Raw genomic sequence first — 14150 nt, forward strand, 5'->3', positions numbered from 1 at the left:
TCTCCCCGCTCTGCTAATGACCTAAAACTAAATTTGTTTCTTATCTGAATTTTTTCCAAGATTTTTCTTGAGCTGCACTAGTTCTTTGGAATGTGCTACCCCAGACAATCGGCGTAATTCCCAACACCCAGAGCTTTAAGCATGTCCTAAAACCACATCATTTTAGGGAGGCCTACCACTTTTCTTAATCTAACTCTTCTCAATCTAGCCTGCCTCTACACTCTCCCTTGAGCCCCTTCATCCCACTGTATCCCCCACATACCACATGGTACCTCTTATCTGTTTGTTTGCAAACACTGCTGGTGATCCACTCACACAGCCTTATGTATGCATAGTATCCTATATATATACTTCCTTATAGTCTGTAAGGGCTCTTCTACACGGGCCGATAAATCGTTCAGATTCCCATATCCAGCGGGGATCTACAGGATTATCATTCAGTGTAAATACATGCCCCGACTCAACGATGAATCAGAATTCATTTACATCACATTTGCTATTCCATTTCTACATGCAGAAAACTGAATGGGGATTCAGCCCGCGTAAACAGGCTGATCAGTTGTGAACGACTGCCTGTCTACTGTGAATGGAGGCCGATGGGCCGGTACAATCTCTGACCTGTTCTGCTTGCATTCACTAGTGATGCTCATTCCTGTGTAAAAGGACGGGAACAATTATCGCTGGGACGCCCTTTCAGGCGTCTGTGCTCAACCAGTCGTCCGGTGTAAAAGGACCCTAAGCTCTTGTGAGCAGGGCCCCCACCCCTATGGTGCAAGATGGGCATTAATATATTGCTGCATGTCATGATCTATCTTGTGATTGTTCCCAGCAAGAGAAACCAAGTAATCTTGTAGATATGAATCCTTTTAATGGCTAACAAAAATACATGATGTTAGTGCGAGCTTTCGAACCTCTCAGGGTTCTTCCTCAGGCATAATGAAATAGATCCGAAGAGGCATGCATATATATACACACATACTTATGACATGGCGCAGACAAGGATGTGATTAATTTACTCTTAAAAGAATACCAGAACAGGATGAGTAGAGATATAAATAAATACTTAAATACTCCACTGATAAAGATGTGAAGGTTTCATGGTCTCTGAATTAGTGTTTTCCCCACTTTGTAAAGTGCTGTGGAATATGTTGGTGCTATATGACTAAATATTATTATTATTTCTCCTATCTATCTATCTATCTATCTATCTATCTCATATCTATCAATCTATCTCTCTCTCATATCTATCTATCTATATATCTCATATCTATCTATCTATATATCTCATATCTATCTATCTATCTATCTATCTATCTATCTATCTCTCTATATATCTCATATCTCATATCTATCTATCTCATATCTATCTATCTATCTATCTATCTATCTATCTATCTATTTATCTATCTCATATCTATCTATCTATCTATCTCATATCTCTCTCTTTCCCATATCTATCTATCTATCTATCTATCTATCTCATATCTATCTATCTTATATCTATCTCATATTTATCTATCTTATATCTATCTCATATTTATCTGTCTTATATCTATCTCATATTTATCTATCTTACAGCTATCTCATATTTATCTATCTATCTATCTATCCATCTATCTATCTATCCATCTATCTATCTATCCATCTATCCATCCATCCATCCATCCATCCATCCCTGCTAAGGAGTGCTTGGGGTAGGGGTCCCATCCCTGGTTTGGGCCATTCCCTTTGCTGCTGGGTGGCGAGAACCTACACAGGAGTTATAGAATCAAGAACCGTTGATTAAAAAACCCTCTGGGGCAGATTCCTCTCTCCTTCTACATCGGGAGCCCCTAAGGATATAACATTTGTTTTTTGTTGTTTTTTTGTCCTTCTGCCTTTTTATCTCTATATTCCAAGAACCATAACCTTCTCTTTTTACGACAAGTTCTATTTTTAATGACACTGTTTTGGGGAACATCTTTTATATGTTGTATAATGTTTGTTCTCTTTCTTCTAAAGGGTCTGGAAATAAAAAAAAACCTTTAAACCTTTAAATTCTAGCATATAGAACGATATAAAGGGTTATAAATGGAAGCCACTACAAAGATGTGGACAAAGCCAAAAGCTGGTCATAAACTTCAGACTGCTGCCAACCAAATGCATGTTTGGCCAACAGCCATTCCTCCCAATTCTCAACCAAGTTTACTTGGGTAGATGGGAGTAAGCCGCTGTCGCCTCCTTTAGTGTTGACTTATTTCCCCCGAGGACAATAGTATTGGACATTTGGAAATCCAGTGTGCCCAGTTAATCTTTCCCTCCACATCTGCCATTAAGGAAGAATTGGGACACCCCCAAACTCATTTGATGGTCAGCCGGTCTTGCCAAATCGGGAGAGCAGGGCAGCTATTAGCACATCTTCATAGCCCGGTGAACTATAGGTTCATATTAATCCATGACCGCATGTAAGGATATTCTGTTTGTTCTTCCAGGGAGAGTTACGCTGCACCGGAGGGGGACCTATTCAAGTGTTCGATTTTGTGACTAATAAGGAGACGCAGTATCAAGCAAAGATTGTTGGATTCATGCCTATGCAACTGAGCGCACATGGTGGTGCGGACTACTACCTCATCGACAGTTTCATCTCCGCAGTCGCTGTAAGTACCCGTCCATATAAAGTGGAGGCTGTTGCAGCTCGTAGTTGTCCTCTTAGTGTATTTATATAACCAATTACTCCCCACCCCATAACCTACCACTAGCTAGAACGAATGCCAAATCTCACCGTTCACATGTAACTGATGCTCCGGTCCCTATCGCTTTAGTGATGCTAGTAAGTATGGGCCAGTGGGATTCAAGGGCGACTTCACATGAGCGGAATTCGCCACATACCACCCGCATGAGATAGTCGCGCAACAAGTTGACAGTGACAGCGCGTACTTGCTGTGTGCTGTTCATCACCATGCACTATCTTGGCGTGTATGTGCACTTAATACGCGCCAAGATAGAACATGCTAAGCCCTTCCCGCCCTATGATGTAAGGGTATGTCATGGCAAGCTGGTACTTCGCGCAAAATGACGTACCCTTACGTCATCAGGATAGCGCGAGATCATGACTGACCTTGCGCTATCCCGCAGCGGGAGCCGGCTGTCTGTCACAGCCGGCGTCCCGCTGCAACAGCGAGAGGGGGCATCGGAGATGCGCCCCCCCCGCTGTTAACCCCTTCCCTTCTAAGTAGATTGCGGCAGGGAAACAGTTCACAGAGGGAGTGCTCCCTCTGTGTCTCCGGCCGGCTCTCGCGATGTTATCGCGAGAGCCCGGCCTGTCGCCATTGCAACAGGACGCCAGCATTTTGCCTCCCAAATAATGCAATAAAAGTGATCAAAAAAGCCGTACATTCCCCAAAATGGTACCAATAAAAACTAAAGCTTGTCTCGCCAAAAATAAGCCCTCATAGAGCTCCGTACATAGAAAAATAAAAAAGTTACAGGACTTTCAATGCAGCTATAGAGAAAGAAAAAAAGATTTCCAAAAGAAAAGGGTTTTTATTGCAAAAAGTGTAAAAAGCTAAAAAGTATAAAAATTTTGGTATCGTTGTAACCATACCGGCCCGCAGAAAAAAATTAGTGTGTCATTTATGCTGCATGATTAACTTTATAAAAAAAAAAATCTATGGCAGAATTGATGCGTTTTCTCTCCCTGTTATCATAAAAAAAATAATAAAAGTTTTACGATATAGTCTATGTACCCAAAAGTGGCACCGATAAAAACTACAGCTCGCCACGCAAAAAACAAGCCCTTATACGGCCGCGTCGACGGAAAAATAAAAAAGTTATGGCTTTTGAAAAATGGAGATGGAAAAATACCAAAAATCGCTTGGTCCTCAACGACAAAATAGGCCGTGTCATTAAGGGGTTAAATACCATAGATTACCAACAGCATGACTTGCATCCACATCAGGGGCAGGACTTACAGGATTGCAAAAGCCGCTCGGGATCTGAGCAAGTTCCCAGAGAAATGAACCAGAAGACAGGAAGAAGCGGCAGCATCCGGGTTTGCAATATAGAAAAAAGTTCTTTATGTTCTATGACAGCATAGCAACGTTTCGACCGGTTGGTCTTTGTCCAGGTAGGTTATGATCCGCGGTATTCTGCACACATTGAAAAAAGAGGACATTCGCATATTCCCTCAGATGAGTGGATAGCGATTGTGATTTCCACGAGCGGATTTTAAATGGCAGCATGTTCTATTTGCACGGATCTCCACGGGCGGCTTCCATTAAACTCAATAATGGAAGCCTCCGCCCCATGGCCCATCCACAATCGACATTGCGGATAGGCCATCGCCTAGTAGACAATATGGGAAATACAAATATAAAAAAAAAAATCTGTAGTGCGAATGACCATCGGCGAGCATCCACGGTCATTCACGGTACAGTAAAGCAAGTTGAATGGGGTCACCTGCCACGGTCAGAGACTGATTCTGCTGCGGGCTCCTGCATGCGGAATCCGACCTGTCTGTGTGAGACCGGCCTATGGCAGATTAAGACAGCATATTACATGCGCAAAATCTGAGTGCCTGTGACCATAGGTTTGTGTGAAGGAGCCCTAAGACAGAGTATTCATCTGTTTCCATTAGCCATATTGACTTTGAATAGAGCAGCAGGGCTCCGCATGACTCGCCCTCCCGCCCTCGCATGGTCTATTGCTGCCTTCACAAATGCTTTTCAGCTGCATTGTTTGTATTTCGTCCAACAGAAGGAAACCAGGGATACACTATACAAAACAACCCCCTATACAAGAATACCTACAGATCAAGTCTTCCACTTTGTTCACTCCCTATCTCTACCACCCCCTCCCCTCCTCCCATGCCCCGCAGGCCCACCTAATTTGAAACTCAATGTGCTACTAATCCTTCCCAGAGGAGAATCCTCTCATTCATATATAATATACTAAATCAACTTTTACTCAGAGAAAAGCTTCTGTTTAGGAGGAGGTGGGAAGAAGATCTATGGACGGAGATGACTTCTGATTGGTGGCAACACTGTTGCTCCACGATCTCTATAGGTAGTCACCAAGTCTCCCTTATGGAAACCTCAGTTAAAATCCTACACACTACGTATTTAGTAGCCCAAAGATTGTACCATCTGTACCCATCTTCCTCCCCACTATGCTTCTAAGGATGCCAAGAAACGGAGATTATGCCCCATAGCTTGTGGACCTGCCTGGAGGTTGATTGATTATGGCCACAAGTTCTTAATCTACTAAATCATTTGTTTGTGGGTCTGGTACCCAAATCGCCCACGGTCTTCCTCCTAGGAGATCGTCCTCCACGATTCAAATTTCAAGCCCATAAACATATTCAATTTATATGTATGGCCACAATAAGTCATATTGCAAAACCCCAGAGGGATGACCCCGGACACTTGATTACTGTGCAGAGCTGGGAAGGATAAGTGTTGGCTTGTCACGGCGGCACTTACCAAGCTCTGGTCCCAGAAGGATGACTCGTAGCTAAGGCCACAGTAGGATTGCAGGCCACCTTCGACACCACTAGGATAGGGAATGCCAATAAGTGGGATGATGGGTGTAGTAGTAGTTATCACTCGTTACACAACTATTCCCACACACAGGTATGCTACGTGGAGGAGAAAATAGCACAGAGACTTGTGTATAGTACGTTGGGTCCCCAGGAACGGTTAGGGCCCGGTATAACTTTTACTGAATAATAAACTTTTACAACAGGTATTCGAAGCAATGCAGGTAAAATTCTCTTTAATTGCAAGCAGGCTAAAGCTCAGAGGTCAGGGAGGATACACAGGATGAATCCGGTCCTACAGTCCACCTTATCTGTATGGCACCGCTCCTGGACTGGGAGAACTCCAGAGGAGGAAAGGGGTAGGGGTCACTCCGCAGACACTCTGGCAGACAATTATTGGGTGTGTCTCAGTAGAGTACCTCTGTGCGGTGATCCTGACTTTGGACAGACGCACAGAAAAAGCATGTTGTGTAACCTGTACGATGGGTTCTTCTCTACAGAACTATTGTAAGGTGCTCTCTCTCTCTCTCTCTCTGATGGTGGGACTCACTCCATTCACATCCACACTCAAAATGCTAGAGGATATTGCTTCTTTTCCTCCATCTTCACCTGCATGGAAGCTGAAGGTGCTTCCATGTGGCTCTGCGTTAGCACTCTCTTGGGTCCCTGAACAAGATGGCACTCACAGATTGAAGACAGAACTCAACTTCTCTTCCCACTCTCAAGCACTTCTATTTATACCTTCTGACACACCACATGACATGACAAACTTATACATTTACAGGCAGGCAGTGATTTTATAGAGTTAACCTCTCAATGCCTCAGCTGTGCAACACACACACTGGATATGACAAGACAAGCTTTGCACAGTGCATCTATATAGGACAACACATGTATGACATTTATGGAGGGGACCAGGATGGTGTTCTGTGTCACTACAATATCTCTTTCAAATGGGAATCCTCACCTTTACTGAGGTTGTCAACAGAATATCCACAATTATGCTATACGAAAGAATTTATGCAATCGTAACTGACACCATGAGCAATTTCTTAAATATCTGGCAACCCTTGATTGACTACCTAAAGATGCCAGGACTATGTAACAATATATCATCTACCTAACTATCCCCCACGTAACCATCTCCGGTTATATACTATGGAAACTCCAGGAATTTGATATGAATTCTTAAAGACTCTTTGTTCAACACCCTTTGTTATCCCTATCCTTACCACAACTCGTTTCATTCCCCACAAGGGCCCAGTTTTAACCCCGACGGCTATCTTCATAGTACATAAACCCTTGGGTAACCATTTCTCTACAGCTACTGGCTATAGATTTCGATGGCTCTAGGAGGAAGCACTTGTGCTCATGTGTTTCACGGTTGGCCAAATACCATTGTCTCTTCGGCCTAGTACAGGGCTAGTGATTGAGAAGGTCTTTATATGGACAGTCCACTGCCATACAGAAAAAAAGTAAGCAATCATTTATCAGCTTTAGACAGAACGGATCTGGCACCATATACGTTGTAGTACTAATGACTATCAGGCAAAAATGTTAATCATAACAAACTTCCTTCCAGACGATGGCAATGTGTCATCAGTTGGCTAAAATGATTGTTCATTATTCAATTTCACCTTATAACTCATGGTTTTGGTTGAAATCATCCATTTCTATCAACTGTCCAATGTGCATGGCCAGCTTTATAGTTGTGTATACAAATGGTTGTGTATGCAATGTGGTTGTATATCCACAGGATATATCATAAGTGTCTGATATATGCCACACCTGTCTCCAAAAGCCCCCCCCCCCCCCTCCCAAGCACATCTCAGCTCATCTCAGCTCATCTCCTCTGCCCAACATGGCCAGGATTACAGAGAAAGAAGTGGATAGAAGTTGCTTAGACCACGTAGCACAGGGAATTAATTTGTTTTTACATTTCAGAAATTACAAAAACAACACATTCACCTCACTTCTATTCACTTCTATGGGAGTTGGAGCAAGTAATAGCCAGTTTGTCTTCTTCCCTAATGCCAGCGGTGGGTTTATAAAGGCAGAAGGGATGCATAGGCTAAGTTCTGTTCACATCTGTTCATAGAGCCTTCCATCGGAGGTATACAATGGTATATCTGTCAGCCATTTTCCCAAAGTTAAAAAAAAACAAAACTATATTGTGAACTATATGTTTTGCGTTATGGCCCACTATATAAGAAAGGGCAGTTTGTTGTATTTTCCCATACAGTTAAAAAAAAAAAAACTCTTTACTGACGCATACCACTCCAACAGAGGACAAAAAGACGCCTTTTTGGCCTTTGTTGTATGAATAGAGGCCTATTAGTATCTCATACACTGAATGTGTTTATAGCGAGAGATGAACACAGTCTTGGCCTGGGTTTACATTGGATTTTGGTACTGGTGCATTATGTCTCCACCGGAAGCTAGGGGTTAACCGGCCTTAGCTGGAGGTTATGCCCCGGTCATGCCCCTAGCTGCCGATTTGGCTCGTGATGGATGTTGTTCTGTCCCCACAGTTAATTGTCAGACATTGACAGACTTCTCCATTAACACCTGGCAGACTCCCTCTCCTAGACCGTGGCGGTGGCCTACACCCAGCACACAGCAGCTATGTGAGCCCGAATCGCTGAAGCACAGCGCAATAGAACTGGTGGGGAACAGAGGAGTGAGAAGCCAGTGTGGCAGAGAGCCAACGTGGAAACGACTGCTACTGTGACAGTGGGCCCAGGAGCTGAGATGGAAGTACAGCGAGCGGTGGGGAGTAGGAGAATGACAGCGGAGCTGGGAGGGCACTGCCATGTAGAGCGTGACAGCGGCAGGGGTTCGCCAGGGTAGATGGGAGCCCATACACTGACAGCAGCGGCCTCGGCAGGGTTCCTAGAGCGTGCCTCAGCCAATCAGCATCTGTGGGCGTAATCTGCCGTCAAACCAGCTAACTCATGTCTCCACCCATTCTTCCGGTGGAGGCATAATGCACTAGTAACTTGGATTTTTGTCCTACATTTAGTATGTATGCCAGGAAAGTTTTCAGCATACATACTAAACGTGTTTATAGTCTTTCATTGCCAGATGAAGACCAAAAGATCATCCTTTCAGCCTCCGTCTGGCTGGTGCAGCATCAGTATACTGTTTTAAAAAAAAGTATAGACTATGATATTTCATCCCACGAAGTCAATAAAAAAAGTATATTTTTTCTTCTTAAAGGAATATTCTGCGACTTTTAAAACTTTTTTCTGTTGATGACAGACAGGTCATCAATACATACTCGGATCCCCGCCAATTAGCTGATTCTCTATTCCGCTGCCTCTACGGTCAACTTAATCAGGAAGCAGGTAGCACTGACTATAGCGCAGCGGGCTGGGTTGTTACTGCAGCACCGCTCCCATTGAATCCTACAGGAGATGCGCCTGTAATGCCAACCTTAGCCATTGCGCTGTGGTTAGCCTTCTATCAGTTTCTGGTAGTCTAAGGATGCTGGGTGCTACTGTAGAACATCCATTATAGGTATCTGTTAATGGGGTGTTATATGATTTTTGTAAAACTGGATCTAAATCTGTTAAAACAATAAAAGTAGCTGTAATTACCCATCCCCCTCCCCAGCGATCCCATGGTCCTCCCAGTCTTTATTTAGGAACCGCTACCACCTGACCACTGCAGCAGTCATGCGCTTCTCTCTTCGCATCACCCCTCTGATGTTGGGCGCCATGATGCCAAGAGAACGCCATCTGACCGCTGCAGTCTCTGATTGGCTGCAATGGACAGTCCATGTGTTCCTCTGCACCTCTGATTGTTTCCATTCTTAATATTGTTATGAAAATCTGATGTGTTTCCTCCCGACAGAACAATGACCCATCGCTGATTATATCGGGGCCAGATGAGACTCTTAGAAGTCACCTGTTGGTGTTTCAAGCTGAAAAATCGAGGCTAGAGAATCGCGTGGTGCATATAGACAAGGATGGACAATAAAGAATGTGGATATTCAGATCCTGCCAAAAATCCTGGAATATACTGCAAACGTAATTGTAGAATTAGTAATAGTAATGTAATGCTCTAGTAATTGGTAATAAGATGCCTTAGGGTGCTTTCACACCTGCCATTTAGATGCAGTTTTTGGAGCCAAAACTAGAAGTGAATTTTTTTTAAAAAGTTGACTTTTTTTCTCATATACAAAACTTCTACCTTTTATGATCCACTCCTGCACTGGCTTCAAATACTGCATCAGAAAAGTACACGTAAAGCACCCCTAGATCAGGGATCCCAGTCATTGACTGGTACATGCTGCCATGTGGAGAGCAATGAAGTGTGATGTCAAAAATTGTGTTGTGAGCTCTCAAGAGGCGATGATTCCAAAGAAGATCATTTTAAAGGCTCATATAATGATGAAAAGGAATCTGTGTTTTATTTCCATTTACAGCGCCACTCCGTGAGCTTTGTCTGGTATTGCAGCTTTGCCCGATAAACTGCAGTACCTGACAGAGTCCATAGACAGAAATGGTGCTGCTAGTGGGAAAAAGTGGCTGCTTCTTCTAATCCTAGAAACTCCTTTGAAATCGTCTTCTTGTCAGTAGAATGCATGTGTCCGATATCTGTCTGTGTTTACAGCCTCTTCCATTAGCCACATCAAAAATGGGTTCTTCTGGGGCAGTGCCATACTGATGAACTTACCGCTTCGGGTTTATGTGCCGAGTGGGAAGAGGCTGGCACACTGTTCCTACAGTATGCCGGTAAGGCCAGATTTGCACAAGCGTATGCGTATTTGCACGCACATGAGCGTTGTGTATTTGCGGAATGAAGAATGCTTTTTTGCGTGCCCATCGGCGTATTTTACTGTACTTTTTCCGCATGCAAGGCATGTGTATTTGCGTGGTGCAAAAGAAATCTGCATCAATTGAAATGGATAAGTAGTCTAATGAGTTCCAGATGTGTTCTTTTTCCTGCGCAGTGTTTTATACATGTCCTTGCATATTGCTCGCCAATTTGCTCATCCATATTGACTTCTATCGGGACTTTTGGTGCGCAAATACGCAGGAAGGTAGAGCATGATACGTATTATTTTGTATTAGCAAAGTGCGCAGGATGAATATGCACATGTGAACGAACCCATTGAAATCAATAGGTTCTGTTCTCTGCATATTGCTTTCAAATACGCCCAAGTGAATCTGGCCTCAGAGTAAATCTCCCCCACGGAGTATAAATCTGCATTTTTACCCATTCTTTGGTGTTGAGCATCTAGTTCTCTTTTGTCATTCCGAGGACCTTTTAGAGCAGAAATGCTTTATACAGGTCTTTGTGGTCGTCTCCTAATTCAATTTAACTGGAAATCATCTGACTGATTTGAAATCACGCTAATCATTAGATGAAGCCAAGCGACCAATTTTTTTTCACGATCTTTTCTAACTACTTGATTCGATTTCTTGGGTGTAAAAACTCAGAATTTCCAATTTGATGATTTTGTTTCTATTATTTTCTTATGGTATCACCTAACCGGCCTCAGCTGTGTCAAAGTCTGAACTGTTCTAGACATACTAAGTGTCTACAGCACCACCTTGTGGGAGGTTTAGCCACATATCTACAGTACCACCTTGTGGGAGGTTTGGACACATATCTTACAGCGCCACCTTGTGGGAGGTTTAGACACATATCTACAGCACCACCTTGTGGCAGGTTTTTTTACACATCGCCTTGATGATATTCTCAGGAAGCAATCTATATCAGATCACTTTTCCTTCCCAGATTACATAGGGTGCACAAAAATCCAACCTAGTTTCAATATGAAAGGAACATGAGAATCTGAATATTAGGAATCTCTTCCTCTTAAAGCCATTATACTGTGGGTAAGGAACCCCTGACATTTACCTGTAATCACCAGGGGAAGCTTCATTTGGCCATACATTTCTCTGCTGTAGCCTCTGTAGGGGAAATGCACTATTATATCACTGCCTTTCAAATGAATGGCCAACCATAAAGTACATGGATGCACCAGACCTGCCTGAGCAGGAGCCAGTTTGGCTCACCGAAGATTTTGCCTACTAGGAAACCATTTTCCAATTAAATACATAATGTTTAAGATTTTGTTTCCAAAAACTTGTATTTTTAAAATTCTCACATTTATTATATTTTCTTCGTGAAGAACATTTACTTGAACATGAATCTTCTGAGGTCTTCACACGAACCAATCCTTCTTGAGAAGAACAGATTTGTCAGTAACCAGGCTTTATGTGCTTTTATTTAATGCGCAAAGCACCCGTGAAACCTACAATTCCAATCTCATCTTCTTAGTGGAAAAACACATTTTTCCAATTACCTCTTGAAAGAAATCAGTAACACAGAGGTTCACTTACTTTTTTCCTGCACTGTGGATGTTTACTCAATATGCTCAATAAAATACATAAACTGTGTGTCTGTTTGGTTTTTAGTTAGATTGTGTTTGTGTATAACTGTGACATAGATAACAATCAAAACTAAATTGTATTAGCAATCAATGCAGAAATCCAGGTCCTTCCAGAAGGGTTCAATTACTTTTTGTAAGTCTCTTCCTGTAACTTTCATAGCTGTATGCAGAGTTCTGCTGCCCTCACTGTAGCTGACTTAGTGTGTTTAACGTACTCTGGTGAGACATTTTATTAATAAAGGGGACGAACCAAGTTATAAAGTTATCCACTATTCAGAAGGTAGGGGATAAGTTTATGATTAGTGCCGGTGGATCCACATCCCAAAGAACTGAGGTCTGGTTAGTTCCCAAGTGGATGCAGCGGAGGCCGTACAGCTGCCGCTGCTGCTTCTGTATTTACGTTAATGACAGCGCCGGAGATTGCTAAAATGCTTGAACTCAGTAAGTTCCGGTGTTGTCATCGAAGTAAACAGAGAAGAAGTGTGCTTGTATGAGCTTCGCTCCACTCACTTGGGGGCCAACCAGATCCCCGTTCTCAGGATCGGTGGGTTTACCAGTGGTTGGATCCGCACCGATCATAAAGTTATCCCCTATGATGTAAGTAAGGGATAACTTGGCACAACCCCTTTAATTTTCCATTGCTTACACAATAGTCGCAGGTTGATTGCACAGTGCTGTACACAATATAAACACTGCAGACACGCTAGGCCAATTTAATAAAAAGTAAATGAACCCCTCTTTGTTTTTTGACACTGAAAAGAAACCAGAGAACTTGAAGAAAACCTAGAAAAATATGCTAACGCCATGCAAAAGATTTGACCCAAAGGTACCTTTACATGGGATAACAATCACGCACATAAGCACCCGATAGCAACAATGATACCGTGTTTCCCCCAAAATAAGACCCTGTCTTATATTAATTTTTTCCCCAATAGAGGCACGAAGTCTTATTTTGGGGGGATGTCCTATACTCATCTAGCAGGCGCCGTCCGAGTCTCTCCCGCTCATTTCCGGCGTTCCTGCAGGCTTCCTTGCAGTTGTCAGCGTCGACAGAACATCTCGTGCTGGTAATGGGGTTTGAAAACCCCACCTCCAGCAAGAGATTGCTCTGATTGGCTCTCGAGCACCACGGCTCAGCTAATCAGAGCCAGTGCTCGATGCACCAATCACAGCCATAGCACTCAAGAACCAATCAGAGCAATCTCTTGCTGTAGGCAGGGTTTTCACATTACCAGCAAGAGATGTTCTGTCAGCACTGACAACTGCACGGAACTGCAGAAACACCGGAGAGGAGCGGGAGGGACCCAGACGGCACCTGCTAGGTGAGTATTGATGTAGCTTGGGCATGTTTTCGGGGTACGGCTTATATTTCAAGTCCACGAAAATCAGGGTAGGGCTTAATATTGGGTTAGGTCTTCCTTTCAGGGAAACACTGTAGTTGTTCTGTGAATGGAGACAGAGCAGGCCAGAGGCAGCAGCGCTAATCTCTAAGCCACCATGCTGTTCACTCCAAGCACCGTAAACCCTACATCTCCCACAAAGCAATGCTGAAGCAGTGCCTTCCCCATTCTATTAACCCTATGGAATTAATAACTCTTTTTTCACACATTTTTTTAATTTTTTTTATTTATTATCTATTGACCAATCATTTAGTATTATAACGTAGGTCATATTTAAATAGGCTTAAAAAAATTCAGCATAGTAACTTCCAACTATGCATCATTATTAATACAAAGTTTGTTATAAGTGCAAAAGGCATAGTACAGGGGCGTACTTCTATATCTGCAATAAGCAGCACATTGCGTTCATATAGAATCCGCTTTGTTCATTTATGGTTCATATATTACTATAATAATATAAATGCATAATATAAAAATCTGGAAACCTCATATAGAAACAAGAACATACAGGAATCCAAGACAGTAATGTGCAAAGTGCCGCAGCAGAATAAGATATCTGATGAGAACATTTGTCGGCGAAACATTTTATGCTATTTTTTTCTTTTTTTATTTTAAAGTTACATTCACAGAAGTAAATTAGATTATGTTGAACACAACATAAAGCAGAGTCGTCTCAGGTGATGTCTTCACCCGTTGATGTCTTCACCCGTTGATGTCTTCACCCATTGATGTCTTCACCTTTGTTCATCATTGGCTGGGACTATTTCTGGTCTTTGAATTTTGAACTGTTAAAAAGTTTAGGAAATGTAAAGTTATTTCTTAGGATCAT

General features: G+C 42.7%; 2 protein-coding genes across 3 annotated transcripts in view; one reads left to right on the forward strand and one right to left on the reverse strand.

The window, feature by feature from the left end:
• The window catches only part of LOC136632081 (putative oxidoreductase YteT), a 122010-nt gene extending 110082 nt beyond the window's left edge, over positions 1-11928 (forward strand). For both annotated transcript variants that reach the window (XM_066606696.1, XM_066606697.1), the window contains 2 exons: positions 2472-2636; positions 9371-11928. In XM_066606696.1, the coding sequence (XP_066462793.1) occupies positions 2472-2636; positions 9371-9496 (291 nt within the window). In that variant the 3' untranslated portion in view covers positions 9497-11928. The remainder of the gene's footprint in view (positions 1-2471; positions 2637-9370) is intronic.
• A 1654-nt stretch (positions 11929-13582) lies between these two features.
• LOC136632082 (mucin-2-like) overlaps positions 13583-14150 on the reverse strand; it is a 29595-nt gene continuing 29027 nt past the window's right edge. The window contains exon 9 of the mRNA XM_066606698.1: positions 13583-14106. Coding sequence (XP_066462795.1) covers positions 14056-14106 — 51 coding nt within the window. The 3' untranslated portion in view covers positions 13583-14055. The remainder of the gene's footprint in view (positions 14107-14150) is intronic.

Source organism: Eleutherodactylus coqui, chromosome 6 (genome assembly GCF_035609145.1).
Source record: "Eleutherodactylus coqui strain aEleCoq1 chromosome 6, aEleCoq1.hap1, whole genome shotgun sequence".
NCBI classification, from domain to species: Eukaryota; Metazoa; Chordata; class Amphibia; order Anura; family Eleutherodactylidae; genus Eleutherodactylus; species Eleutherodactylus coqui.